The 27,923-nt window shown below is 34.7% G+C and overlaps 5 protein-coding genes across 6 annotated transcripts; 3 read left to right on the forward strand and 2 right to left on the reverse strand.

Moving 5' to 3' along the window:
• Nucleotides 1-3: 3 nt before the first annotated feature.
• On the forward strand, nucleotides 4-10,168 carry LOC149651413 (uncharacterized). The gene is made up of 10 exons (XM_089848300.1): nucleotides 4-356; nucleotides 756-893; nucleotides 968-1,270; nucleotides 3,220-7,559; nucleotides 7,637-7,788; nucleotides 8,094-8,229; nucleotides 8,299-8,512; nucleotides 8,580-8,632; nucleotides 8,699-8,932; nucleotides 9,005-10,168. Exons 2-10 carry the CDS (start codon nucleotides 765-767, stop codon nucleotides 9,543-9,545), a joined length of 6,102 nt encoding a protein of 2,033 aa, XP_089704426.1. The 5' UTR covers nucleotides 4-356; nucleotides 756-764; the 3' UTR covers nucleotides 9,546-10,168.
• Cog7 (conserved oligomeric Golgi complex subunit 7) lies at nucleotides 9,954-16,318 on the reverse strand. The gene is made up of 17 exons (XM_089848302.1): nucleotides 16,222-16,318; nucleotides 16,021-16,155; nucleotides 15,909-15,964; nucleotides 15,595-15,838; nucleotides 15,371-15,527; nucleotides 15,220-15,302; nucleotides 15,009-15,119; nucleotides 14,770-14,934; nucleotides 14,626-14,680; nucleotides 13,744-14,166; nucleotides 13,557-13,671; nucleotides 13,379-13,473; nucleotides 11,949-12,079; nucleotides 11,503-11,586; nucleotides 11,313-11,427; nucleotides 10,443-10,574; nucleotides 9,954-10,338 (listed from the first exon to the last, which is right to left on the reverse strand). Exons 1-17 carry the CDS (start codon nucleotides 16,222-16,224, stop codon nucleotides 10,169-10,171), a joined length of 2,274 nt encoding a protein of 757 aa, XP_089704428.1. The 5' UTR covers nucleotides 16,225-16,318; the 3' UTR covers nucleotides 9,954-10,168.
• Nucleotides 16,319-20,221: 3,903 nt separating this feature from the next.
• Nucleotides 20,222-22,857, forward strand: LOC149651415 (uncharacterized). The gene is made up of 8 exons (XM_089848344.1): nucleotides 20,222-20,372; nucleotides 20,453-20,541; nucleotides 20,952-21,042; nucleotides 21,113-21,274; nucleotides 21,350-21,494; nucleotides 21,605-21,816; nucleotides 21,895-22,172; nucleotides 22,408-22,857. The coding sequence occupies exons 1-8, from the start codon at nucleotides 20,343-20,345 to the stop codon at nucleotides 22,715-22,717; spliced, it is 1,317 nt and encodes a 438-aa protein (XP_089704470.1). The 5' UTR covers nucleotides 20,222-20,342; the 3' UTR covers nucleotides 22,718-22,857.
• Nucleotides 22,858-24,580: 1,723 nt separating this feature from the next.
• Blos4 (biogenesis of lysosome-related organelles complex 1 subunit 4) lies at nucleotides 24,581-26,340 on the forward strand. The gene is made up of 4 exons (XM_089848363.1): nucleotides 24,581-24,769; nucleotides 24,890-24,961; nucleotides 25,030-25,257; nucleotides 25,852-26,340. Exons 1-4 carry the CDS (start codon nucleotides 24,620-24,622, stop codon nucleotides 26,008-26,010), a joined length of 609 nt encoding a protein of 202 aa, XP_089704489.1. The 5' UTR covers nucleotides 24,581-24,619; the 3' UTR covers nucleotides 26,011-26,340.
• On the reverse strand, nucleotides 26,146-27,922 carry CIAPIN1 (cytokine induced apoptosis inhibitor 1). Of its 2 annotated transcripts, none has more exons than XM_089848352.1 (8): nucleotides 27,770-27,922; nucleotides 27,528-27,698; nucleotides 27,313-27,462; nucleotides 27,160-27,239; nucleotides 26,945-27,098; nucleotides 26,727-26,867; nucleotides 26,541-26,665; nucleotides 26,146-26,457 (listed from the first exon to the last, which is right to left on the reverse strand). In XM_089848352.1, the coding sequence occupies exons 1-8, from the start codon at nucleotides 27,774-27,776 to the stop codon at nucleotides 26,344-26,346; spliced, it is 942 nt and encodes a 313-aa protein (XP_089704478.1). In that variant the 5' UTR covers nucleotides 27,777-27,922; the 3' UTR covers nucleotides 26,146-26,343. The 2 variants fall into 2 exon arrangements, with proteins under 2 accessions (XP_089704478.1, XP_089704479.1); XM_089848353.1 differs by having other exon boundaries at nucleotides 26,541-26,662; nucleotides 27,770-27,921.
• Nucleotide 27,923: the final 1 nt, after the last annotated feature.

Consider the following 27,923-nt stretch of genomic DNA (forward strand, 5'->3'; position numbering starts at 1 on the left):
GTAATCATTCGTGATACAACGCGTTTAAAGGTGTCGTCACCAACTTGGCAACTTTCGCCTACGGCATTTGATTAAATTATCAACGTAACTTTATAGCGCGTAATATACTATGGAATAGCTTTACGTAACGCTTGAGATAGTTCAAAGTTGTGTTGACTTATGATCCAATGTCAAGACTGTAGTCACTGTACAAATGACTTGAGAGAACACCCCGCCGCGATCCATAAACAACTGAGTGCGCGAAAAATCGGTTAGAAATACTATATCGAAAAACAAAGGCAAACTTGTAAAAAATATAATTGTTCGGGAGTTAAACGTTAAAAACCAGCGTTATTCATGAATATTCGCTACTCTTGGTAGGTATTCTGGAGTGAAAAAAGAAATTTAAACCTTATTATATCCTTAAGCCTAACTCCAATCGCGCCATTTTGTAAGCCTTTGGAGCTAGAGAACAGCGTGACCAAGGCTAGTAAATGCGGGTAAAAAACAATAGTTTTCGCCAGTTTTGAAAAGAAATATGAGAAGTTCCATTATATTATATTACCAAACCTTAAAGATACAAAAATATAAGTCCCGCGCATAATGGTTATTTTTAAAATAAGGCGCGAAAATGGATTCAAAGCTTAAAATAGTATCGTGAAAAGAAAATGTGCATTGTGCAACAACCTCAAACCAGAACTAAGGCCAATACCCCATAGTTTAGCCTTTGATCTATTCTTTTAAGTTAAAATTCACACATTTTGGAACGTTTTCAGTGACTGTCGATGACAAATTCAACCATGTATCGCCGTTACTATGAAGAAATTGTTAACTATCTAGTTTATGGCACCTTTTGGCCCGATGCTTCTGAATCTGAAAAACATGTCATACAAAAAAGGGCCTCTAAATACAGAGTAAGTTTCTAATTCTATTAAACCTAGTTAATAATTAAGTTCACCTAACTAACGATTATTCTTAATTATTGCAGGTTATAAATGGAATTCTGTATCATAAGGGGAAAGGTAGGGGTGTTGATGACTTGAGGTACGTCCCACTTACTGGGGCTGATCAATTAAACGCTATAAGGATATGTCACACTAATGAAGAAAATGACGGTCATTATGGGATTAATAAAACGGCTTCGCTGTTGTCATCAAAGTTTTATTGGAGGATGATGTTTACTGATGTGATTAAGTTTGTGAAAAAATGTCCCATATGCAAGGAATTAAATAATGTGCAATGGAGTTTCTTGCAAGAGGAAGAAAAGGAAAAAGCTAACACTTGGAAATTGGTATGTAATTACTTTACTCTTTTTTAAATTATTTAATTAATTAGCAAACATGGGTATATAAAATTACTAGGTTTAAAAAGTGTTATTGTCAGACATAGGCAGTGAGTTCTAAAAGTGATTTTTAACTATACTGTGATTTCAATTTGGTTTAGAAGTATATAGTCATTTAAATTACGTTTAAATATAGTTTTAGAAGTATATAGTCATTTAAAAAGGGTTTTAGAAGTATATAGTCATTTAAATAGGGTTTAAAAGTGTTTTAAAAGTATATAGTTATTAAAATTGGGCTTAAAAAGTGTTTTAAAAGTATATACTTATTAAAATTGGGTTTAAAAAGTGTTATATAGTTATTTAAATTGGGTTTAAAAATTGTTTTAGAAGTATATAGTCATTTAAATTGCGTTTAAATATAGTTTTAGAAGTATATAGTCATTTAAATTGGGTTTAAAATTCAATGTAGTTTTCATTTAAATTGGGTTTTAAAAGGGTTAAGTATAGAGTCATTTAAATAGGGTTTAAAAGTGTTTAAGATGTATATAGTCATTTAAATTGTGTTTAAGAAGTGTTTTAGAAGTATTTAGTCATTTAAATTGTGTTTAAGAAGTGTTTTAGAAGTATATAGTCATTTAAATTGGGGTTAAAAAGTGTTTTAGAAGTATTTAGTCATTTAAATTGGGTTTAGAAGTTTATAGTCTTTTGAATTGGGTTTAAAAAGTGTTGTCATTTAAATGGGGTTTAAAAGTGTTTTAGAAGTATATAGTCATTTGAATTGGGTTTAAAAAGTGTTTTAGAAGTATATAGTCTTTTGAATTGGGTTTAAAAATTGTTTTAGAAGTATATAGTCTTTTGAATTGGGTTTAAAAATTGTTTTAGAAGTATATAGTCTTTTGAATTGGGTCTAAAAATTGTTTTAGAAGTATATAGTCTTTTGAATTGGGTCTAAAAATTGTTTTAGAAGTATATAGTCTTTTGAATTGGGTCTAAAAATTGTTTTAGATGTATATAGTCATTTAAATTGGGTTTAAAAAGTGTTTTAGAAGTATATAGTCATTTAAATCTGGTCTAAAAAGTGTTTTAGAAGTATATAGTCATTTAAATTGGGGTTAAAAAGTGTTTTAGAAGTATATAGTCATTTAAATCGGGTTTAAAAAGTGTTTTAGAAGTATATAGTCATTTAAATCGGGTTTAAAAAGTGTTTTAGAAGTATATAGTCATTTAAATCGGGTTTAAAAAGTGTTTTAGAAGTTTATAGTCTTTTGAATTGGGTCTAAAAAGTGTTTTAGAAGTTTGTAGTCTTTTGAATTGGGTTTTAAAAGTGTTTTAGAAGTATTATGAAGTGGGTTGGAAATCATTTTGAAACTATAAAATAGTTCTAAAAAGTATTTTTTTGAACTAGAAACTTTTGAAAGTGACAAATCTTTTTAAAACTAGAAAGAGAATGAAATTGGTTTTTATAAAAAGTGTTTTAGAACTACATTGATAATAGGTATTTATTTTCCCTATTACAAAGTTACTTAGTGTTTTATAGACCTAGAGTGTGTAGTGAAAATGGGTTTAAAGACTCATTTTAGAACTATAGAGACTAATTGGGTTTAAAAAGTGTTATAGTATAGTCATCAAAATTTGGTTCAGATTGTCTTAAAAGTTACATGGCAGTTCAAATTGATGTTGTAAAGCTTTAATACGGATTCGTGTAATGGATATAAATTTTAATTTTAAAAGTACACTACGCAAAGATTCGTTTTTCAAATGGGGAAACCTTTCTATGTCATATGTCATAGAAGCCAGACAAATCCTAATACATTATCAAAAAAAAAAAAGTTTGCATAGCATTTTTTTGAAGTTTATCTGAGATTAGGGAAAAATCTATAACAACTGAACCAAGTTTTATCAGTAATGTCTGTGAAATAACAAGGTTCTAAAGAGAAATCACTCAATCCTTAAATTAGATCGAAATTGACATTCTGGAAAACTTTCATTCAACGCGCAAAAACGTGTTTCACGTCGCTCGTCTGGTTGACGTGTTCTCGAACTGGACCAGTTACGTCCCTTTAACCGATTTAAACGAAAAATCCATCGTTCGCGGCGTTTTAAAAGAATTCGCGGTTGTCGGGTTCCCCTTATCCTTCAGATTCGTCAACGCAAAATCCCCCAGTTTAATTTTAAAAGCTCTACAAAACGAGTTGGTCAGTTTTTCCGTCATCCATATGGCCGGCGATAAGTCTATAGACTATTCCGTACACGTTACGATGGAGGACGATTACGATAATGGGCAAAGTAAGCCCACGGTGGACCAGTATTTGAACCAATACCAAGAAGTATTGGATAAACACAAAGCGTCACTCTACATTTTTTTCGGTTCATTCGCGGTGGCCATTGAAGCCATTCAAACGTTTTACATCGAGAAATTACGCGAATTTTGCAAAGAATATCCGTACACTTGGTCGAATAAATTACATTATTTGTTATTTTCGGTCCAAAACACTCCGCCACCTACGATGAAACTTTCCCCTCATTCCCTAATTTTCGGGAGATCGGGAGGTTTATTTCACCCCGAACCACCCGAGGACAAATTCTACGATACCGAACTAATGTCCGAAAGTTTCTTCAACCTCGAATGCGCGCCGAGTCGCAAAAAATCAAGCAAATCGCGACCCAGTCCAAATGATTCCTTAGAAGAAGAAGAAGAAGATGAAGCACGGTCATTAGACGAACAAGAAGTAGTCGCTAGTCAACCGGCAACTCCTCCACCCAAAGTAAAGAAACGAAAGACGGATATGGACGGAGGAAGTCCCACACTAACGGAATACGAAGATAGTGTTTTAGAACAATTATTCCCCGAGGACGTTCGAGGGTCCCCAAAATTAAGTCACAGGAGTAAGAATAAAGATAATAGAAACCTAAAAAGTTCTCTTTCTAAAAAACATGATCATAATCATCATAAGAATCGTAAACGTTCTGTTAGTTTCGTCTCGGAAGAAGAGCCCCAGCCAACGTATCATATTGTGCCTACAACTACTCCTCCGGTGGCTGTTAATAGCTACTACAATACTTCATTAGCCCATCAAAATACGCCATTAAAAAGTAATAACCCCTACGCGACCCATGACTCTTCAGCAGGCTTACCAGGGTACCAAACCCCTGAACCGGCTAAAGAAGAAACGACCCCGGGACGGTACAGTTTCAGGCAAAATTTAAAAGCAAAGGGACCTTCGAGTTTTGTACACAGATTCATCGCTATTTCCACCAGTAAGCGTGGCACAAACCGAATTGAATTGGAAAGCCCCGAAATACCAGCTCCTGTCAAACGCCGAACACCCAAGCCTAAATTACCACTTGCTTGGCCTAATTTTTCAAAGTCAAATAATGGGGAGCCGGGTCCTTCTTCGTTACTGAAAGAAGTGTTGTCCATGAAAGCGCAACCCGCTGGAATTACGGCATTGCCTAATTTAAATGACCAAACTTGGACGACTCAGTCCGCGTCTGAAAATACAGACGTTGGTATTACACTCCCAAATAAACCTACCTCAATTTTGAACTCTCAGTTGATCGTTTCAAACACCGATAAACAAGCGTTGGATAACGTTCTTAAAGGTGATTTGTTCAGTAATACAGTGTCCACGAGCGTCTCCGAAAACTCAAGTCAATCGAAAGAGACCAGCGTCATCACGGAAGAGCCAATGGACACCATCAGCGACAGAGATTCGGAAACTGAAAACTGTCTAAATATAAATTTACCCAATGAAGATCATAACGTAGAACAAATGAAGTTTAACATCCTAGCCGATGATTTGCAGCTGTCCGATGAAGACTCCCTAATCGAAAAAGTATCCATGGACATTGATATGAATGCCGAACAACATTCGGACGAAAAAACGATTGAATCTGGTGGTCAAGTCTTGAATTTCTCGCAGTTACACGCGCAACATAAAGACCGCCTACAAGTGGACACATCTTCGCATCTTCCCGGGACTGTTGAAGATACCGAGTCATATAGTGTTCATAAAGAACTTGATACCACCACTGCAAGTACAACTGAAGTCCATGAAGAGATAAAAACCAGTAAACCCGAAGAAATTAGCAACAAAGAAATAGAAACCCGTGAGACTGAGATACCCCATGAAGAAATGACGACTCATAAATCCCCCGAGTCACTGGAAACTCTTGGAGAAGTACCACTTAAAGATGACGAAAGCCATGATCAGGTCCATATGGAAAAAGAAACCGTTCTCAAATATATGGTCTTGGAAACTGAGTCTAAACCAGTGACGGTCCATGAAGAGGCTAAGGTTCCAGCTGATGATGAAGTAACGCAGAAAACAGACACAGTCCATGAAGATATGGTGGTCTCGATTGAGTCTGATAAAACCCACGGACCAGAGAAAGCCGATGAAGAGATGGCGTACCAGATTGAAACTAAACAAGAGATTATGGTTACGGGTGAGACTAAGCCAGAAACACCTCAAGAAGAGTTGTTAGTTCTTATTGATGCAGATGAAACTACAGAAACAGAGCCCCCAACTGAAGAAATCGCCGAAGGTTACGTAGTTACTGAAGTTGAAGAACAGTTTGAAGCTGTCCCGGCTGAACAGTTTGAAGCTGTCCCGGCTGAACAGTTTGAAGCTGTCCCGGCTGAACAGTTTGAAGCTGTCCCGGCTGAACAGTTTGAAGCTGTCCCGGCTGAACAGTATGAAGCTGTCCCGGCTGAACAGTATGAAGCTGTCCCGGCTGAACAGTATGAAGCTGTCCCGGCTGAACAGTATGAAGCTGTCCCGGCTGAACAGTATGAAGCTGTCCCGGCTGAACAGTATGAAGCTGTCCCGGCTGAACAGTATGAAGCTGTCCCGGCTGAACAGTATGAAGCTGTCCCGGCTGAACAGTATGAAGCTGTCCCGGCTGAACAGTATGAAGCTGTCCCGGCTGAACAGTATGAAGCTGTCCCCGCTGAACAGTATGAAGCTGTCCCCGCTGAACAGTATGAAGCTGTCCCCGCTGAACAGTATGAAGCTGTCCCCGCTGAACAGTATGAAGCTGTCCCCGCTGAACAGTATGAAGCTGTCCCCGCTGAACAGTATGAAGCTGTCCCCGCTGAACAGTATGAAGCTGTCCCCGCTGAACAGTATGAAGCTGTCCCCGCTGAACAGTATGAAGCTGTCCCCGCTGAACAGTTTGAAGCTGTCCCCGCTGTTCCTGGTGAAGAAGTAGAAAAAACAACCACTACCATAGTTAAACAAGAGTACTTTGAGCCTGAACCTATGATTATAGACCAAGGAATGGATATGTTCGTGGACTTCAATCAAATTCAACACCCAGATATTGAGGACGCTATGTGCGTTGTGGGTGAATGCCAGAACGTCGAGGAAGAAGAGGAGGATAAAATAATATTGGAAAATAAACCAGATTACCAAGGATATGTTGATAAAGGACCCTTGGAAAGTCCAACGGATGAAGGACCCAGGGCCCCACCTGCTTTCTTTTTAAGGAGAGGTCCAGCTACTTTGGTTTCAACAATCAAACAAGTTAAACAAGAACCATTACCACACGCATCAACTCCTAATGGTGAAAAATTGATGCCTGAAGAGTGCAAGGGGACAAAACTAATCTTATCCCCACCACCAACACGTATAAAAAAAGAAAAAGAGAAAAGCGTTCTTGAAAATAAAGATACGACGCCGCCTCCACGGCTTAAGGAACCACCTAATACCACCCCAAATAATCTTCCTAAACCTTTAATTATCGGAGAGGGTGATCAACAATTTGAGATTATTCAACTGGAAGACGACATTTCAACCAACACTGACAACCTATCGAAAGATACGTCCATATCCAAAGAAAATGATCGTCAAGGTGTTTCGATACTTCGACCAAAATCAGAAAGAACTAGCGAAGTAGATTTGAAACCTTGCGGTATAAAAATTAATTCGTTACCTTTAGACCTTGTTCGACAGGGTATGTCCCAGAGTGTATATTTAAGAACTATAGTCTACAATAACAGAAAATCGTACTACTTCGGTAGTAACAAACTATTCGATATGAAATACGAACCCCGAATTAAGGAAGCCAAAGTGGTGATATCTCCCGCGTCAACGGTCAAAGTGTCAACAACTTCTACGGTTAAAATCGCCCCCACATTGACTGTTAAAACGTCGCCGGTCAAATTTACCCCGGCTGTGGTCAAAGTTACCCCAGTTCCAACGACAGTTTTAAAAAAGGAGACGGTGGAAGAAGAAATACCTAAAGATATAGTCCCTGAAAATTCTACAAACACAACAACAAACACAAACTTTAGGTAAACGTACACACGTCGTACAGATAATATAGTCAATACAAAATCCTAATGTTTAGACTCTTTCGTCCTTTTCATAGCGTTACTGATATGAAAAAAACAATTAAAAAGAAACCTATCACGCCACCAGTTGTTGAGGAAATCAAAATTTTCAAATGTCCCGTATGTCCAAAGACTGTTCTAGCTAGTGAGGGAATGTTGAATTTGCACCTACAATTTCATTGCGCCAGTGGTAAATTAAATTAAATTAAATGAACCATCAGTGAAATGTTTTCCCAAATTAGCCTTATTCCTGATCAGCGCCATCTACCCATAGCGGTGACTTTGAGAACTACTGTAAGCGGCAAGCCAATCAGATGTCGCTAAAATCTGGTGACGTCATTTTTGGTAAGACCCGGGAGTGCCAGTCAGTGACGTCACCTGATTTTAGCGACATCTGATTGGCTTGCCGCTTACAGTAGTTCTCAAAGTCGCCGCTATGGGTAAATGGCGCTGATCGGGATTAAGGCTAATTGGTTTCTTTGGTTATTTCTTCAGAGGTTCGCAACATAGTTTGCCCCATTTGTTCAAAACCTGGCACAAGTTGGCAAGCTTTATTACGACATTATTCAAATCACGAAGAAGGTCGGAAAGAATTACAAAGAATTGAGGGAGAAATTCCCAGTAACGCGTTGTAAGATAGTTAACTAAATATCGATAGATTTGTTTACGATATCATTGTAATAGCGATTAAATGATTTAGATGTCTGATTTGCCGAAAAATATGCCCGACAAAGGAGGCATTAGCGCAACATATGCAATTTAAACACCCGTCGAATGATAGCGGGGAAAATAAGAGTGAGAAGTCGGAGGAAAAACCTCAAAAAAGGCAGAACCATCAGGCGAACTATAAATGTGACGACTGTGGTTATTCAACCAAAGTATCGTACAACTATCTCATGCACTGCGAACACGAGGTCTTGATTCTAATTGAAAAAAATTAAATCTACTTGACGTTAATTACAATTATGTCTTATATTTTAGTGTCCATTTCGTAAAACAGTTAGGACGGTTAAATCCGAACCTGTCAAGATTGAGTATGTTTGCTCATATTTTATTTCGCGCTTAGGGTTTGTTTGTTTAACCTTTTGTTGCGTTAACAGTTACGCGGTTTTGCAAGTGTCCGAACCTCGTTTCAAATGCGAAAAATGCAAATTCGAGGGGAATTCCGCTGAAGTTTTAGAGGAGCATGTTAAGAATAAACATCCCCCGAATAAATATGCAAAATACAAGTGCGAATTTTGTTCCCAAAGATTTAAAACAGCCAGCGCCTTAAACTCTCACGTACCGTCCCACGAAGAACTAATGATGTTTAGTTGCAAACTATGCGATTACAAGTAAGTGCCAAACACATAGGAAGGCAGGGGGTCAAAGTTTAACCGGGGGTTGTTTTTTTTTTATACCTTTAGAAACAAACATAAGAGTGTCATAACACGACACGCTAAAAACAGACATCCAGAATTACCTTTTAAACAATTAATTAAAGAACCTAAGAAAACGTGGCAAGTCGCGAAACGACGACAACAAAGGGAAGACGAGGACATTGACACTGATGGTGGTGGCTTTGAAGATAAAAAAGACGAGAATGATGACGGTGAGGAAAAAAGTAATAATGGTATGGAAGAGGAACAAGATGACGGAATTCCAACCGCGACTTTAGTCGTGAGTCAAGACGAATACGGGGGAATTGTCGTTTGCGACGCGGAAAACGATTCGCAATTAGCTATCGATTCCTCGGTGGCTGAACCACCAACTGCCACTTTAGTTATTGAAGATGGAGGAGGTTTAGAGTTAGACGGAAACGTGGCTTTGCAATTACTGCAAGGTAGCGATACCACGGTGGTAGATGGAACAGAAACAAAGGTTTTGTACGTGTCAATGGGAACCGAAAGTTTCGAAGTCTTAGATAATTCAGCCTTTACCATAATTGACAATGATAATGCGAGATAAAATGCAGCGAGAATGCAGGCTGCATTTCCCGAATCAGCTATTCAACAGTTGCTCAAAAGTTTTCCCCCTCCTTTCTAGGGGGCAACGTTGCAGCAACGTTAACACGATAAAAGTTTAAAGTTTGTTATAAAAGAGATGTAAATAAGTTTTTAATCTCGTTAATTATTCACCCCCCCTAAAACTGATAATTATTTAACTTCAAGAATGCGGTTAAATTAAATTAAAAGTTATTATAGTCTCTTTCATTCTTTCGGTTGAATGAAGACAAATTCAACCGGTCTAGCGTTTGCCTTTTAAACCTAAGGAAGGTTATGATTAATTAAAATTAACTGTAAATACATTCATAACCTAGTTTGTTTACCTATTCCCCACCCCCACCCCTGTAATTTTTAATTGCTTAAAAATTGCTTATTCTCTTTTCTCTTTAATTGCCAATTTATTTTTGCTTTTCTTTCAAAAAAAAAACAAACAAACATTACATTTGTATGTATAAAATAAACTCTTATTCCTTTCGGTAATAAAACAATTCACCGTGTAACTTTAACCAACATACTAATCATACTGTTGTACATTTAGAGAAAACAAAGAATATTAAAAATTAAATCCCCTGTTTTATAAACACATTAATATTTTCTTAATTTTCGCATTGTTTGAATTGCTTGTGATAAATTACGAGGTTTGTTACGAGCGACCGTATGGAACTGATCCGGTGGTGCTTTAAGTAAGTCTCTTATATCTTGCAACGTTTGCGATAGTGTTAAGCCTAAATCCTCCAGAACATCCGATATATATCCTGTCAACAGGGTTTTTTTTACCAATTTCACCATCAAAATGGCGGCCATAAATTTTGCTATAGCTTCACCCCCAAGTTTATAAATAAAATGGCGGGATACTTACCCAAATCCGTTGATAGTTGATTAGCAGAATACGGAGTGAGATGTTTAATCATTAATATCTTTTCTATGTAAACTTCCAAAGTTCCTCGCGCGATCGCACCCATCAGAAAAACGGCAACTTGATCAGCCTCGTCTAGATATTATAAAATTTTCCTTAATTCACATTTTGTTCGTGCACCAAGACGTATCGCGCGTTATTAGCCGTCCCGCGGAAGGTTTCGTTTCGCGCCGGCGCCAAAATGATGGGTACGGGCCAAGACGTATCGCGCGTTATTAGCCGTCCCACGGGAGGTTTCGTTTCGCGCCGGCGCCAAAATGATGGGTACGGGCCAAGACGTATCGCGCGTTATTAGCCGTCCCACGGGAGGTTTCGTTTCGCGCCGGCGCCAAAATGATGGGTACGGGCCAAGACGTATCGCGCCGCTTCGCGCGTTAGCCGTCCCGGGGAAGGTTTCGTTTCACGCCCTCGCCAAAATGATGGGTACGGGCCAAGGCTTATCGCGTTATTACTAGCCGTAGTCCGTGGAAGGTTTCGCGCCGGCGCCAAAATGATGGGTCATCCAGGCTGAGAAATAAGCATTTTTTAAACTGGACATTTAGCGGCCAGTAGAGCCCAAGTACTTGAATTAAAACACTGTGCATTTTTAATTGAGTGGCCCAATAGACTCCCAAGCATTTAATTTTTGAACTGGCGCAACTAATTTTAAAGTTAAAATTTGTCCAAGCCGCCACCAGCTTCGTCTCTGCTTTAGAGGCGACAGGCAATGACGCAAACCCCATTTGGGGCCATTCATTCAAAGCTAAAATCGCGCGATAAGCCTTGGCGCATGTCAATTAAGTGGATTAAATATAAATTAATGGATTTTCAAACCTGTAGCGGAAGTACAAGGAAAGTTGCCATACTTCATTGCTTTAAACAAGGCTGGATTATCGTGAAGTACGAATGGTTCAATGTGTTGAGGTAAGGTCATAAGATATTGCCCAATCTATGTTGCGCAACAATAAAGGCGGAAATTTTACATTGTTTTCACACTAGCCTTCCTTAAATACTTGATTAATACCTCAGTAATGTATTCTTGAGGTGAGATACTAAAAGTTGGTAAATCTGAAGTTAAGGTTGCGCCTGACACTTCATCCATCCAAACCTTAATTATTGTTTAGTTAATTAAAGATGGTTTTCGATTAGATAGACGGCTAATTGACCACGCCCCCTAATAAATTGCGCCAATTTTGATTTAATCGCGAAAGAAGAACATGGGCACATTGGCACCATTTCCTACCCACCCATAAACTACCAACTTGTAGAAAAAATATCAAAACAAAATGGCGACTTTAGAGGAAATAACATTGAATAACCAATGAGAATGGACCAAATTTTGGCGCGAAATTTAAAATCCATAAACGCACATGCCTACTACGCGACTTTCCAAGGCTTAACGAATTTTTGGCGAATTTCTTAATAAAATCTATAAACAATAGATAAATATTAATAAAAATTTAAACCTACCTTCATATTAGGCACATTTTGAAGATGAGATTTAACATTATCAAAGACAAGGTCAAAGGTTAACTTGCCAATTTCACCACACATCTTTTGAATAACCTTCCTGGCTCCATGAAGAAACTCGACTTCTTTCCCTGAATTATATTCAAATAAAAAAAAAGTCCAAACACAAATTAAATAACTAACAATTAAATTAATTAATTAATTAAATAACTAACAATTAAATTAATTAATTAATTAAATAACTAACAATTAAATTAATTAATTAATTAAATAACTAACAATTAAATTAATTAATTAATTAAATAACTAACAATTAAATTAATTAATTAATTAAATAACTAACAATTAAATTAATTAATTAATTAAATAACTAACAATTAAATTAATTAATTAATTAAATAACTAACAATTAAATTAATTAATTAATTAAATAACTAACAATTAAATTAATTAATTAATTAAATAACTAACAATTAAATTAATTAATTAATTAAATAACTAACAATTAAATTAATTAATTAATTAAATAACTAACAATTAAATTAATTAATTAATTAATTAACTAACAATTAAATTAAATAACTAACAATTAAATTAAATAACTAACAATTAAATTAAATAACTAACAATTAAATTAAATAACTAACAATTAAATTAAATAACTAACAATTAAATTAAATAACTAGCAATTAAATAAATTAATAACTAACAATTAAATTAATTAATTAAATAAATAACAATTAAATTAAATAACTAGCAATTAAATTAATTAATTAAATAAATTAATAACTAACAATTAAATTAATTAAATAACTAACAATTAAATTAAATAACTAGCAATTAAATTAATTAATTAAATAAATTAATAACTAACAATTAAATTAATTAATTAAATAACTAACAATTAAATTAAATAACTAGCAATTAAATTAATTAATTAAATAAATTAATAACTAACAATTAAATTAAATAACTAGCAATTAAATTAATTAATTAAATAAATTAATAACTAACAATTAAATTAAATAACTAGCAATTAAATTAATTAATTAAATAAATTAATAACTAACAATTAAATTAAATAACTAGCAATTAAATTAATTAATTAAATAAATTAATAACTAACAATTAAATTAATTAAATAACTAACAATTAAATTAAATAACTAGCAATTAAATTAATTAATTAAATAAATTAATAACTAACAATTAAATTAATTAATTAAATAACTAACAATTAAATTAATTAATTAAAAACTAACAATTAAATTAAATAACTAGCAATTAAATTAATTAATTAAATAAATTAATAACTAACAATTAAATTAATTAATTAAATAACTAACAATTAAATTAAATAACTAGCAATTAAATTAATTAAATAAATAAATAAATAATAATTGAATTAAATATATTATTAATCTTACTTACCACTCTGATATTTTCTTATCAATTCCTTGAATTCTCTTTTTGTTGTTGAAGTTAACAAAACGTCATCATAACTATGAAATGGACTTACAGGCAATCTTAACAGATCAAATAAACACTTAAATAATTATTTAGTCTATAAAAATAGGCCAAAATATTTTAGATAGAAGCAAATAACCACCTTTGCTCTTCCTCAGTTAAAGGCAACGATAAGGGATAACCCAAATTTTGTATTACAGTTTGAATATTTGAAAGCAAAATTGATTCCAAACTATCAATTTGCAATAAAACGCTTCCTGAATGTAACATTATATATCTCGTTAATTGAATAATTACTAATTAGGCCCTTTTGTTATCATTATATTCACCTAAAACTTGCAACATATGCAAAGTACTTTGAAAACTGGTCCAATCTTGATCCATGGCTGTTAAACTCTTTTTCCCTCGTTTATTATTAGTATTATTAATTTTATTAACAACTCTTCTAAAATGTGTCGAGTACTCCGAGTAAAATGTTTCAAAGGCGCGGAACAAAGCTGGATAACAACAACTACTAGTAAATTGTGTACATTGAGCTTCAGCTTCGCATAAAATACTGAAAACTTTCGTCACAGAATCATTCAATAATTGAACAGATTCCGAAGTATCGTTAGTAGAACTAGAAATTAGCTCCAAGTTGTTTAGACGACTAACGAGTTCGCGTTCTTGGTATTTTTGATATTTTTCAAGGTGAATACCATACATGGAGTAAATTGTTTTGACTAACGACATTAAATGACTCGAATCTGGCGCTAAATAAAATGATTTATTTTAATTATATTAAGTTACTTTTAAATTAATATTAGCAGAAGTGAGATGAGACCAGAAGACAGTACTGAGCGAACCAAATTCTTAATTCACTTGGCGAAAGTGAATTAATATTCTTGATAACACAGGAACGGTTGGCCCTCTGGTGGCGGTTTCAGAATTTTCCCTTAAAAAACGTGAGACGCTCGCGGTGGTAGACGGCCGAACTAGATTCAAGCACCCGCGTCCGTGTTCCGCGGCTTTAGGTTGAGGGGAAGGGGGGTAAGAAATGTTTTTGGAACTCGACCAATTTTTTTCTCTCTAGTGTAGGCGCGATTGAAGCGGCGAATAAAATCCTCAAATTTGTTCACTAATGCCAGGATCTATTACCAATTTTAGAGCCCTTCACTTCTAGTACCATCTCATCTCACTTCTGATACCATTTTAAACTTTCTTGAACCTACTTGCAGTGTTCGATTGAATAGCCAACTCTAAACTTCGACAAAAACGATCCGTAATCTATAATTATTTAGTATAATTAATTAATTAATTAATTAATTTAATGTTTAAACTTGATTTAATTAAAGTTAATTTAAATCAAATTTTACTTGTCTTAATCCAATTAAGAATATAATTGGACTATTTTGTTGCTTTAAAGCTGCTTCCAAACAAAAATCCAGACTCGGGTCGAGAAAAGAGATTACATCCACAAATAATTCCGCCAAAATTTGAGATGGATTTGTGTCCAGAAATATTTGACTAGCGAAATTGAACTGCGCGGGGAAAAAATACAATTAATACAACTTAAATTAAATTAATGTTTAGAATGAATTTAAATTAAAATTACCTGAGAATGCCAAGTTGATAATAAAGCATCGTATAGATTATTTAAACGTTCTGAGAAATTTTCTTCAGGATCTGCTTCGTATATTTTACGCCATAATTGAAGAATTTGAAGCTTAATTTAATTTAAAGAGTATGATTTGATTTCAACTATTTAATTATTTCTAATTAATTAATTAATTAAAAAGATGCGTTGATTAATTTAATTTAATTACTTTTTGAAATTTATGATAATATTTAATCATTTGTGGCATACGTTTAATATCTCTGAATATTTTGGCATACATCAATGTTTTATCTTAATTAAATATAATTAATTAATTAATCAAATTAGTTTTAAAATAAATTAATTAATTAATTACTTACCCATAGATTGGGTATTAAATGAAGCTACCAAATTAGGGCTAAGTATGGCCTCTAATTTATTTTTTAATTCTTCTAAACGTTGACACCTTTCTTCGTAATCAGGAACATCTACTAATATTTCTAAACTACTTTGCATTCCAATTAATTTTGACGCGATCTGAAGAGTAATTAGAATAATAAATAATCAATTTAATTAATTAATTAATTAAGAAGAAAAGACAGACCTCATTAACATCGCCTTTCTTAAATACTTCTTCCACATCATCAGAGAGAGTAAACCAATTATCGGCTTCTTTCAAAGCTTTTGTGGCTTCTTGCATTCTCGATTTTATTGAATCAATTTGAAGTAAATTACGCATGGATTTAGCCGAATCTCTCTCAACTTTAATAACATCTTGTTTAATTGTTTTCATTTGTTCCTGGAGAAGCAAAGCTTCTTGTTTCATAGCCTCAACCTCTCTCGTTACTCTAAACATCGTAAATATAATTATATTGATTTTGGGTTGGGGGATCATTACAAATCAGGATTTAGGTTTACCTTGGTAAATTTTGTATAACATTTTGAGCAGTTTCCTCGAGGGCACAGTTTACTTCCTGAATTGTTTAATTAATTGATTGTTTATTGTCATTATTTTACGAAATTGACTTACTTGAATGAAGAGTTCTAGCTTCAACGTCAAGGAAGCAGCCAAGGCTTGCTTGTCCGATTCATTTTCTTGGGCCTCAAACGTTGTATTTACCCAATCATAAACGTCAAAGTGCTTGTTGGAAAACGCGGAAAGATCCTAAATAACATTAATTATAATTATTTTACACTAATTTAATTTCAAAAAAAAAATCTTAAAAATTACCATTTAGAAAATTAGCTGACGACAAATCAGACACCAAAATGTAAACGTATCTTAAGACACAGCCCACTCTATCACGCTTTGTCTGCATGTCATATACTTTATGTACTACGTTTCATCATCCGAATGAAAATTTTCAATAGTCACTTTTTAATGAAATAAATAGTTTTAATAATTTCTCCAATTTAAATTTTGTCCTCTTCAACCTCCCTTCAAAAAAACGAAATACCGAAATATCTAAAAAAAAAAAAAAAGACGAAAAAATGTCTCCCCTATTCATTTATTTATTCATGGTGTTTTTATTTTTTGTATCTCATTTACTTGTACCTTTAATTATCAATTTGGAGCTGAATGGCCTTTCATGGCCCTAGCTCGACAACAAATAAACGGAGCAAAAAAAAACAAAAAAACTAATAGCCTCACGTGTTGATACACGATTGGGATGGGGCTAAAAAGAAAATACCCTTCCGCGTTCCAGAAATAGACGGCTTTTCCTTTGTGTCTCGGGAATGCACCATCCATTGAATAAACCCCCCTAAAAACGTTCCCCTTTTCACCACGTGACTCCTGTAGGAATGTATGTAGTGTTTCCGCTATCAATGGCGGCTTCTTTGGAGACTGCAGCTTCCCGGAAGTGTCCATGCCATTCATTCAAAAGCCTCAAAAGAACCGCTCATTCCTCCGTAAATACCATAGTAGTATGTACTACTGTAGTATGCATTCTTTCAAGTCGGCTTCCTTTGCGTTTACCCCACCCGGAAGTGCTCATGTCATTCATTCAAAAGCCTCAAAAGAACCGCGCATTCCTCCGTAAATAACGTTACGTAGTAGTATACATTCTTTCAAGTCGGCTTCCTTTGCGTTTAGTAGTAACACCTGCAGGTGCTACACCCCACCCGGAAAAGCCCATTCAAAACCTCATGAGAGGAGAGAGCCGCGCATTCCCTCTCCCCGAATGACACAGGCACCCCTCATTTTCTTTATCGTAAAATATTTACTCGGACATTTAAAGTGTCATTAATTAAAGGTAACTTAATGCCTGAAATTTTAACTTTTTTTTTCTCTGTCGTCTCGTGGTCATGAGAAGTTCACTAGTTCAGCCAATGAAAGTTAATTTTTTTTAATGATTTCATTCTTTCTGGTCTTTGATTGGCCAGCATTAAAATTCTTGCAGTCTTACAGATGTAAGTGCATTTAAGGGAACTGAAAATTTTAACACGTGCCTTTTTAACAAATTTCATCAGAAAATGTTATTTGATTCAAACAATAAGTGATATCTAGTTTATTAGGGAGAAGGTATAAGATGCCTAAGTATTCGCGCGCCATAGTCCCAGTCCCCCTTTCAAATTACAAGAGGCCGGGCTATTTCGCCTCTCCTCAGTTGAAAAACACGTAATTGCCGTCATTCGCGCCGCGCTGACGTGAGTTTTCAAGAACCAATGAGATGCTGGTTGTATTTTAGAGGCGGGGATTAACTCCGGACCTACGTTTGGACTGGAGATAAAGCTGGAAATGTGGCGAATTTATACCTTCTCCCTAATAAACTAGATATCACTTCTAGCTAAGAGCTTATTGTTGAAAATAATTAACCGTTCGACATGTACCCACAATCAAGGGAAAAAACAGACCAGTGTTGTTTTGAAAATATTACAATGAACTTGCAAAAAGCAATTACTTCTTCATATCTCGTTAATTGCAAGGGTTTTTTCGTGATAAAAACGAAATTACTTTTCGGAACTAACGAATAAATATTGCGACTAAATATTTTTGATAATCTCACGAACCCAAGCCAAGCCCGAATATTTATGGAAGAGTTTTTGAAGCTGCGCTTAAATTAACTGTTTGATAAACGCGAAACTATAGAGTAACTCATTGATAGATTGAAGTGATTTGATTTAAACTACCTAGTATACTAACTAAAATGGCGTATAAAAATCGTTAGCCATATCTTATATCAGAGATAGATTTAATTTTAAAAGTAGGAATGGAGAGCAGAGTAATGTGGGCGCGCGTCAAAGTCCCGGACCCCCTTCCACGGGACGGAGGGGTATGAAAGAAGAGGCGGGTCATAGCGGCAGAGGTAAAAAAGGAATTACGTATTTTTCGCTGTCCCCGTCAGCAACGTCTTCAAAACGTAGTTTAAGTGAGCCAATAAGATAATTTAAACTTTTCGTTACGTGTTGGAGGGAGGGGCTCTATACTAAATACTAACCGTTCTCATTAAAATTCTCTTCTAAAATTACATCTATCCCTGCTTATATCTATTTCAGAAAGTTTTTTTTTTTCATTTTTGTTCTTTAACCACTGTTTGCAAACTAGAACCAAAGTTATTGATTCTACACCAGACTTTCAACCGGGTATGTTCGTAACCCATTACGTAAATGTTTCTAACTTAAATGTTCAAAATGCCTTCCGATGAGTGGCCTTTTCAGAATGCCAAGTAGTTGCGAAGTTGTTGGTGGTCTATTGCCTGTTTGATGTTTGATGAAGAAACACGCTTTTGCTGTTTAATAAGTTGTTAAGAGAAAGAATAAATAAACAGAAACAAAGCTTATTTACACTCGTATTTATTTATTTATCTTGAAGGAACACACCGACTTTTACACAAATGTTACGACATTGCTAAGTCACAAAAACATCTACCTCGCCTCAGTTTCAACCTAAAATTATCGTCTAACCGTTTCACGCCAAGACGAGGTTTGTGGGTTGATTGCTGAGGATTTGGTACCAAACAATTATAGAATTCACCCATGTGAAGTTTGATGAGCAGGAGAGCGAACAAAAAGGGTGAGCCTGCGAAAAAATGATGATTATAAAAAAACGCCATGTTATATTTGACCTGAAATATAAAAACTCCTTGGGAACTATATTTGAACTGTATATGAGTAGTTTTATAATTAATCTTTTAGAATGCGTGCTAGTGCATTTTTTAATCACGTTTTGACATGTACTTATGGAGGACATGATATCGTGCAACGTATATTACGAATGTTCGGTCAACTAAAATTGTATGATAGAGGTAATCAAAAGAATCGCGTTTATAACCCTCATTATCTTTATCGTAAAATAAAATTCCCCGATATTAATTAAAGGTAAACTAATGCCTGAAATTTTTGGTGTCATTTAAACTTTTTCTCTTTCTTTTTACGACGAGAAAAGCTCAGCCAATGAAAATTAACCATTTCATTCTTTCCGGTCTTTGATTGGCTATTAATAAGTTTTTAACAGATTAGGGGAATTAGAAATATTGAGCACTTGTCTTTTGCCATAGATATTGAATAGGATAACCTAGCTTTGACCTTCAATTTTTCAGGCGTTTGAAATTAGGCAAGCTTGATGACGACAGATACGCTTCAGAAAACCATATTAAGTTTCATCAGATAGTATCACTTGATTCAAATTAATTACGAGCTTATTGTTGAAAATAATTAACTGTTTGACATGTACCCACAATCAAGGGAAAAAACAGACCAGTGTTGTTTTGAAAATATAACAATGCCAATGAAATTGCATAAAACAATTCTTCATTCATTTCTCGTTGCACGTGTTTTCGTGATAAAAACGAAATTTGTTTTTGAAACTAACGAATAAATATGGCCTTTAAATATATGATAATATCACGAACCCAAGTCGCCGAGCCCGAATATTTATGGAAAAGGTTTTGAAGCTGCGCTTAAATTAACTGTTTGATAAACGCGAAACCAAGAAGTTATATTTAGTATCTCAGAGAGAAGGTATAAATTCGCCAGATTTCCAGCTTTATCTCCAGTCCAAACGTAGGTCCGGAGTCAATCCCCGTCTCTAAATTACAACCAGCACCTCATTGGTTCTTGAAAACTCACGTCAGCGCGACGACGCGAGTGACGAAAATTACAGTCATATTTTCCGACTGAGGAGAGGCGAAATAACCCGGCCTCCTTTTACGTCCCCCCCTTTGTATTTTGAAAGGGGGACTGGGACTATGGCGCGCGAATACAAAGGCATCTTATACCTTCTCTCTGAGATACTGATATAACTTCTTGGCGAAACTATATAATAACTCATTATAAGATTGAAGTGATTTGATTTGATTTAAATTACCTAGATATTTTTGAAAGTTGAATTATACAGTTTGAGCAGCATAAATGGGAAGATTAAAAGCTGCTGCAACAAGCGTAAGATGAAACTTCAAGACTATCAAAATATTGCGTTGAAACCACCGTCTTTCTTAATTGAAAAATAATCAATAATTTAGTTTCCGATACTCTTTGAAATTGTCGGCGACAAGGCAACTGGACCATACTCACTTGCACTCGAATTGTTTCGGAGGCAATTAAACAACAGGTAAAGTAATTAAAATCAACTGGTATTATCTTATATAATCGAAATCGGCCGAACAACAAACACGCCCCAACTTTATAGTCACAATTCGTTACGGAATTTGACTAAATTGGATAGTTGACATCAGTAACATTATGGAAAGGTTCATCAGAAGTGATTTGATTGAATTACGACGCAAGGTTGGGTCCGCGAACCCGATAGCCCTTAAGCCTTTTAAGAATGTACTAGAAAATATTTCCCGTTTTCGTTCCCATAAAGACCCATTTAAGGGGTCTGTCCCCAGCTTCTATTAGGAAAATCGTCGTTTGTTCCAAGGTGCAACCAGCTCCTTTACAAGACGCTTAAAAATCTGTTTCCCTTTACTTCAATGCATTTGTTATTGCACGGCTAAAATTTTCATTTTCACAACACAGCTTTGATCTCTCTGTTATTGGTGAAGGAGATAATGGAGAGCTATTATCAGAAAGCGAGGGAACGGGTGTACTTGGAACACTAATACGTAATGTACGAATGTAGCCTGTAAAATAACCCAAAGCGACATAGTGTCAAAATATCCATAATAACATATGTATAGGAAACTGATTTCAGCGTTATGCCCCATTACTTGAATACAAAAGCGGTGGAATGGTTGGACTACTCGGCTATAATGGGTGTGTTCCATTGGGTTTTCGTATCAGGACCACCAAAAATTTTCATCAAAGAATACCTCGAGTCACTTCAATGTTTTGAAAAAACGGTACAGTCAAAATATATCAATTATCATTGATATACGTCCCAGCGTCTGACAAATACTTCTAAATCTTCCTTACAGTTATGGATAGCAACCATACTGGCATTTCTGGCATTTTCTGGTATATGGACCATAATAAGGGTTTGCCGTGAAAAACCAAGTCAATCTAGTTTAAAAACGTTTGAAAACTCAATAATACAAGCTTTTGCAGTGTTTATGCAGCAAGGTGCGCGCTTCCATATAAAATAATTCGAAAAAGCCTTTCACTCCTTGGAGATGCGCTTCTGAATGAAATTTCGCTCGCAGTTTGACGTAACGTAATTTGTTTATTTAAAGATTCTTTCAATGGGAAATCACTCTACGGCCGTCTTTTATGGCTATCTTGGGATATCGCTTCATTCTATTTGACCATGTCCTTCACATGCCTGTTATTGTCGAAGCTAGCTAAAAGGGACGACCCCTTTCGACATGATGATTTGGAAGATTTTATCACTCATCCCATGAAGCTATTCGTCATACAGGACACACCGCCATATGACGAGTTGAAAGTAAAATTTTAGATGATAAATGAAATGATAACTAAACTTCAATGAAAACTAGCTGATACGAATCCGTGTTACAAGCAGTACTCGAGAAATCCTACCTGTAAGACAGTATGGGAAATGGTGGTCAGGGATAAAACCGCGTTACACTTCGATGATTTTGATTGGATGGACACGTTTTTCGAATCTCAAAAGGGAGAAATGGCTTTTGTAGTTGACCGAAATCTCATATTAAAAGTGACAAGAATGATTTGTGGAAATTTCAACTTGTATCTTTCGAAAAGGCCTTTGGTCAATTCCGTGCAAGCGTTCATGATGAGACGAGATTTGGACGACGAAACCAAAAATAAGATTAAATACATGTAAGGTGAAATTAATTTATTCTCCAACTTCAAAAGTGTTCGTTGACAATAAATTTGAATGGTTTTATTTGTTTTCCAGTTAAGTAGAGTTTGATTTGAACTATAGTTTTAAGTACTTAAAAATATGAAAATTGAGCTTAATTATACAGGCTAAACTAAATTGATATTTGAAGAGCGAAAAATAGGCCAACAGTCCTTGATGAGTCCTCTTTTAATTGTTTTAATTGCATTTTAGGGCTCTTCGAACTTTCGAAACACATATATTGGAAGAAATCTTGCACCGAGAAGCAAGATTTGGAGAGTTTTGCATAGGGGAAACCGAAATGGATGATTCCATACCAATTCCACTTGCCAAACTTTATTTCATCGTAATACTTCACTTGAGTTGTTTGGCTTTCGCTGTGCTATACTCGCTTCTTGAAAGAATTTCCTTTATGATCGCACCAAAGGTCAGATCGCGGAGGTCATTTAGGCCCCGAGTCATGCAGGCGTCGGGTCATTTAGGCGCTGGAATGTTTAGGCGTCGGGTCATTGAGGCGCCATGACATTTTCCTCTATAGAGTTTCTGGCCGAAAAAGCCATTTACAATAAAAAGCCTCGCACGCATTAGATGTAACTATTAGCAGTTTTTCCTGTAACCTTTCAATGTATTGACTGAATTTCAATAAACAAGTTAAAAGTTTCGATTACATAATTTTATTATCAATGAAGTTTGAAACCTTGCAGAGATTTTGATGAAATGTCGGATTAAGTATAAATATAAAATTGCTACCGCTCCGATCATTGAGTTGAGAAAATTACCACTAGAGTCAAGGTCTGTTTGGGGGTCTTCCCGCCTTTTCTTTTAGTTCCTTTGGTTGCATCTATGGTTACATCGGGATGGCGCAACAAGCGCGTAATATAGTTAATTGGGTCTCCCCGCCTTTTCTTTTAGTTCCTTTGGTTGCATCGGGATGGCGCCACAAGCGCGTGATATAGTTAATTGGGTCTTAGACCACTCTAGGGGTAATTTTCTTAACTCAATGGCTCCGATCTTATCAATATAGGAAAATGACCATACCGCTCAGCGTGATCGAGTGGGCTATGACCCCCCCCCCGACCATAGCCGACTTGTATTAATAAAGGCCTATAGGTAGGAAGCTACCCATGGGGCGGCATACCGATTTTTTAGCGACCGCTAGATGTCGTTCTTAGGGGGAAAATTTTGTGGCGGGAACTTCAAAACGAATGAAAATGCCAATAGGAGAAAGCTTACTTTTTGTCTTGAGGTTTTTTTAGAAGTAATACATTTACTTGATAACAATATATTTGTCTTTATCTCATTTAAAGTGCGTTTAGTAAAGTATGTTTTCTACTTTTCTATCACAGTACAATGTAATATTTTCAAAATAGGTGTTTTGATTAGTACCTAACATATGAAATTTTTGAATCACATTACAACTTTGCATATTTTGGGGGAAAGGGTTTTTATTTGTACGTTTTGACTTGTTTCTTCAACGTCACTTATATCTTTAGCATAATTGATCATTAGGGGTTTGACAAGCTTATCTAACATAATATCACATAAATTAATATATACCTATTCCTTCCCCATTTTCAGCGTACCTATTCCTTCCCCATTTCAGCGTACCTATTCCTTCCCCATTTTCAGCGTACTTATTCCTCCCCCATTTTCAGCGTACTTACTCCTCCCCCATTTTCAGCGTCCCACCAGACCCAATCGTTTCCGCAGTTAAGGCGCGTATTTCCCTTAGATTTCGTATCCACCCCCATCATCCTTGCTCTAAAATACCACAGTAATGTTTTGGTAAATTTAGGCATATTCACATTCATGTTGGCCAAATTACATGAACCTCAAATAAAAAATTATAATTACAAATCAAAACTATATTAAATTACAAATTATAAATCATCGTAGGATTCGTATCTGAGTTTGTTAAAGAACCATTAACGTTTCTACCTCGCCAAAATACTTTTGGTATTTTAAAGTATGCAACAACGCAATAAGTTACTAAAGTTTTTCAATCCCACTGTGATATATATATATATATTAATTTATGTGATATTATGTTACATAAGCTTGTCAAACCCCTAATGATCCCCCGAAAATATGCAAAGTTGTAATGTGATTCAAAAAATTTCATATGTTAGTTACTAATCAAAACACTTATTTTGAAAATATTGTATTACTTCTAAAAAAACTGCCTTACTTTATTCAAAAAAAAAAAACCCCCAACCTCAAGACAAAAAGTTAGCTTTCTCCTATTGGCATTTTCATTCGTTTTGAAGTTCCCGCCACAATATTTTCCCCCTAAGAATGACATCTAGCGGCGGCAGATCACGACGGCCATTGCCAATATCAGAAAAAAAAACCGAGGATCACCTATAGGCCTTTATTAATACAAGTCGGCTATGCCCCGACATAACATAGGGTCGTCGAGTTCAAAATGGCCGTCGTTAGCTGTAGCTCGGTAACGGATGCTTTGAGTGATTTAACAGATAGTAATGATGAAAAATCTGAAGATATATCTGATCAGGTTTTAGTATCTTTAGCGGAAGATTACTCTTCGTATTTGAAAGTAGACGTAACCACTGAGGTTTGTATTCTAAAAATATTTTTGTTTTGACCAAGGCCTAAGAGTAACGTCTGTGACTCAATTTCATTCAAATGATCTAATCATGTTTATAAATCCTTAATTGGTTTGTTTGTATCTTAGAAACAAAGCTTAGAGGAAACAATTGACGATTTATTAACACGTTTAGATGAATTTTCGGGACTCGTTGACATGGTAGTGTTTTTTTAAATTATTGTAATTAAATTCAGAAATGTGTCATTAACCATTAAGTAACTAAAAAGGTTCGTAGCGATGATTCACTGTGTCTGAGTAATACCTTACCTGATATTGTTGAAAAAAGCAAGGAGCTTGAATTGGTATTCGAAAAAATTGACAAACTAGAAGCCTTTGTCAATGTTGTTAAACAAAATGTCAATACTATGGAGGCTAAGGTTAATGAAGCTGAAAATGCTTTAGGTGGGAGGAGTGTGAAAAAATTATTATCATCTTTACAAAACCCTCTTTTCCCAGTAAGTTTTCAACACTCTTGGAACATGGATTAACTAACTCTAGGGATTGTTCACTAACTGGGTTTCCCATGTAATGCTATGAAGTATTCCTTGATTCCCCTCTTCATTCCCCCAATTATTGGACCAAAAGGGATGTATATATAGCGCCATCTCTTGGCAAAATAAATCGTTTTTGCCCAATTTTGACGTCATAGGCCAGGTGTTATTGGACCAAACCATGTAGATATAGCGCCATCTCTCGGCAAAATAAATCGTTTTTGCCCAATTTAGGCAGTATTTAAATTTTGACGTCATAGACCACGTGTTATTGGACCAAACCGATGTAGATATAGCGCCATCTCTCTGCAAAATAAATCGTTTTTGCCCAATTTAGGCAGTATTTCAATTTTGACGTCATAGACCAGGTGATATTTGGTCCAATTTTCTTATTATAACTTCCTGTTAGGGATAGTAGCTGCTGCTAGGGGGCGTTTGGAACATGTATACTTTATCTTCTAGGGGGAACGAACTATCCCTAGGGTTAGTTAATCCATGCTTGGAAAATACATCACTTGAAATTCACAAAAATCATGTCAATTTAAACATTTTTTTTAGAAGAGATCACCTCAGTATAAAAGACAACTTAAATACGATCCTTTTGAATTCTACAAAACCGATGATTATATTAAATCTCCCGATGGTCCTGGCCCTGCCTCCCATTCTTTCTCTGTCTCATCCCCTGATGAACTTTCTGACCAACTTTTATCCCCTTAACTTTAAATATATGACCTCTATATATATGCGAATGTGGCCAAATGTACATTATTTAATTAATTAATAATTAATATTTAAATTAAGAAACGTAAAATAAATTTAGGCTTAGAAAATTAAATTAAATGGAAAATAGACTGTAGCTTCAAAAATAATAAATTTTATTTAAGTAACGTGTGTTTGAGAGGAAACAAGGGGGAGAAGAATAATTTTAAACTATTTTTGCAAAATATTTACTAGTTTTTTTTTTAAATTATTATTAATTATTAATTATTTTCTCAAAATGTAACTATTTTTTCAATTGCTGCTTTGAGAAAAGAAATAAATTTATGTTGATTAAACATCCGCTTTTAATTGATTATCCGTAAGAACAATCTTTTCTCCTGGTTTGAAAGCTGGCATTCCTAAATATGGACAACTGGCGCAACGAAAAGCATCCCCCAAATAGCACTGCAAATTAATAATTAACATTAATTACTTTAAATGTAATTAAAACTAAAATTAAAAGAGTTGATCTAATTTTTTTCTTTTACATTTCCACAAGCTGATTTGGTAGAATTCTGGGAAATTTTGGCTTTTTCATCTTGTTCTAATTCCTCAGCTAAACCGCAAGTGCAATTTTTGCAGGCCTTTTTCTTCTCACCATCTTTACAAGCTGCTAATTAAATTAATTAATTAGTTCATAAATAATATATAATTAATTATTAATAATAATATACATTTTAAAGTTGTCGGATCAGGTTTTTTAAAATCATCTTCGTCTAATAATTGATCTTGATCAATTAACTCCAAATCTTCATCTAAAGCGTCAGTTGTTGATAATGACCAAATTTTGGCAACATTGGCATCAGGTTTCTTGACTTAAATTAATTAAAATCATGATTAAATTAAATTAATTTTAATTTTAATTTAAAAAAAAATAATTTTAAATTTATACCTGCGTGAGTAAAAGGTAATTTCACGGATGATCCAATCTCGTAATTAGGTTTATAAGCGGTTATCTCAATTAGAGAAACGTTTGAAGTATCCGAAGCTTCAATTTCATTTTTAAGCTCAATTTTTTGAGCGTCAGTTAATGGGACAGTCTTATGCTATTAAATAATATTGATATTTAATTATAATTTAAATTAGTTAATTAATTAATTCAATTACATCACTGATATTTGTGTATCCAGATAATTTTAGAGATGAAATCAAATTTGAAATTGATCTTAGTTTATTTCCAATAGAATCTAAATGAAATTAAAATGCTTAAAAATAAATATAAATAATTAATTATTATTAATAGTTAGTTTTAAACTAAACCTTGAAGAGTAACAGCTTCCCTAACTATAACCTTTCCTCCTGGTTTCAATATTCTTGCAATTTCAGTGAAAATTTCAATAGAATGAGAGGTATAAATGGGAGAGATCAAACCACATAAGATAACATCAAAGGATGACCCCAAATGATCAGCTATTTTAATTGGTAATTCATTAGGAATTAATTATTATTATTATTAATTTATATGCATGGCTTACAAAGCAATAACCGTTCCATATTTTCAACAGCAACCTTCCCTCCATCACCAACTTTCTCTTTAATATCATTAACAGCGCCTTTCAAAATATCTTCAGAAACAGTGGAGCCCCAAAGTAATAGTACTTTTTCATTAGGGTTCAGGTAAAGTCCAACATCTGATGTAGGAGACGCTAAAATACAGCGTATTTATAATTAAAACTAAATCTAAATAATAATTTATTAATTATTATCATTTATTTACCACTCATTTTCGGTATAATTTATTTTCAAAAACCCGCGTAATCCCTAGCTTCTTATTACACGGAGAGCTGACCTTTGACACGTCTTACTTATGAGAAATGGGCGCAAGATCTGTCCAAAAATTCTGACTAGTTCTTAAGCGCAAAGTGGCACAC

This window comes from Phalangium opilio, unplaced genomic scaffold, assembly GCF_054372755.1.
Source record: "Phalangium opilio isolate 3A_F unplaced genomic scaffold, DU_Popi_V2 ptg000082l_1, whole genome shotgun sequence".
Classification (NCBI taxonomy): Eukaryota; Metazoa; Arthropoda; class Arachnida; order Opiliones; family Phalangiidae; genus Phalangium; species Phalangium opilio.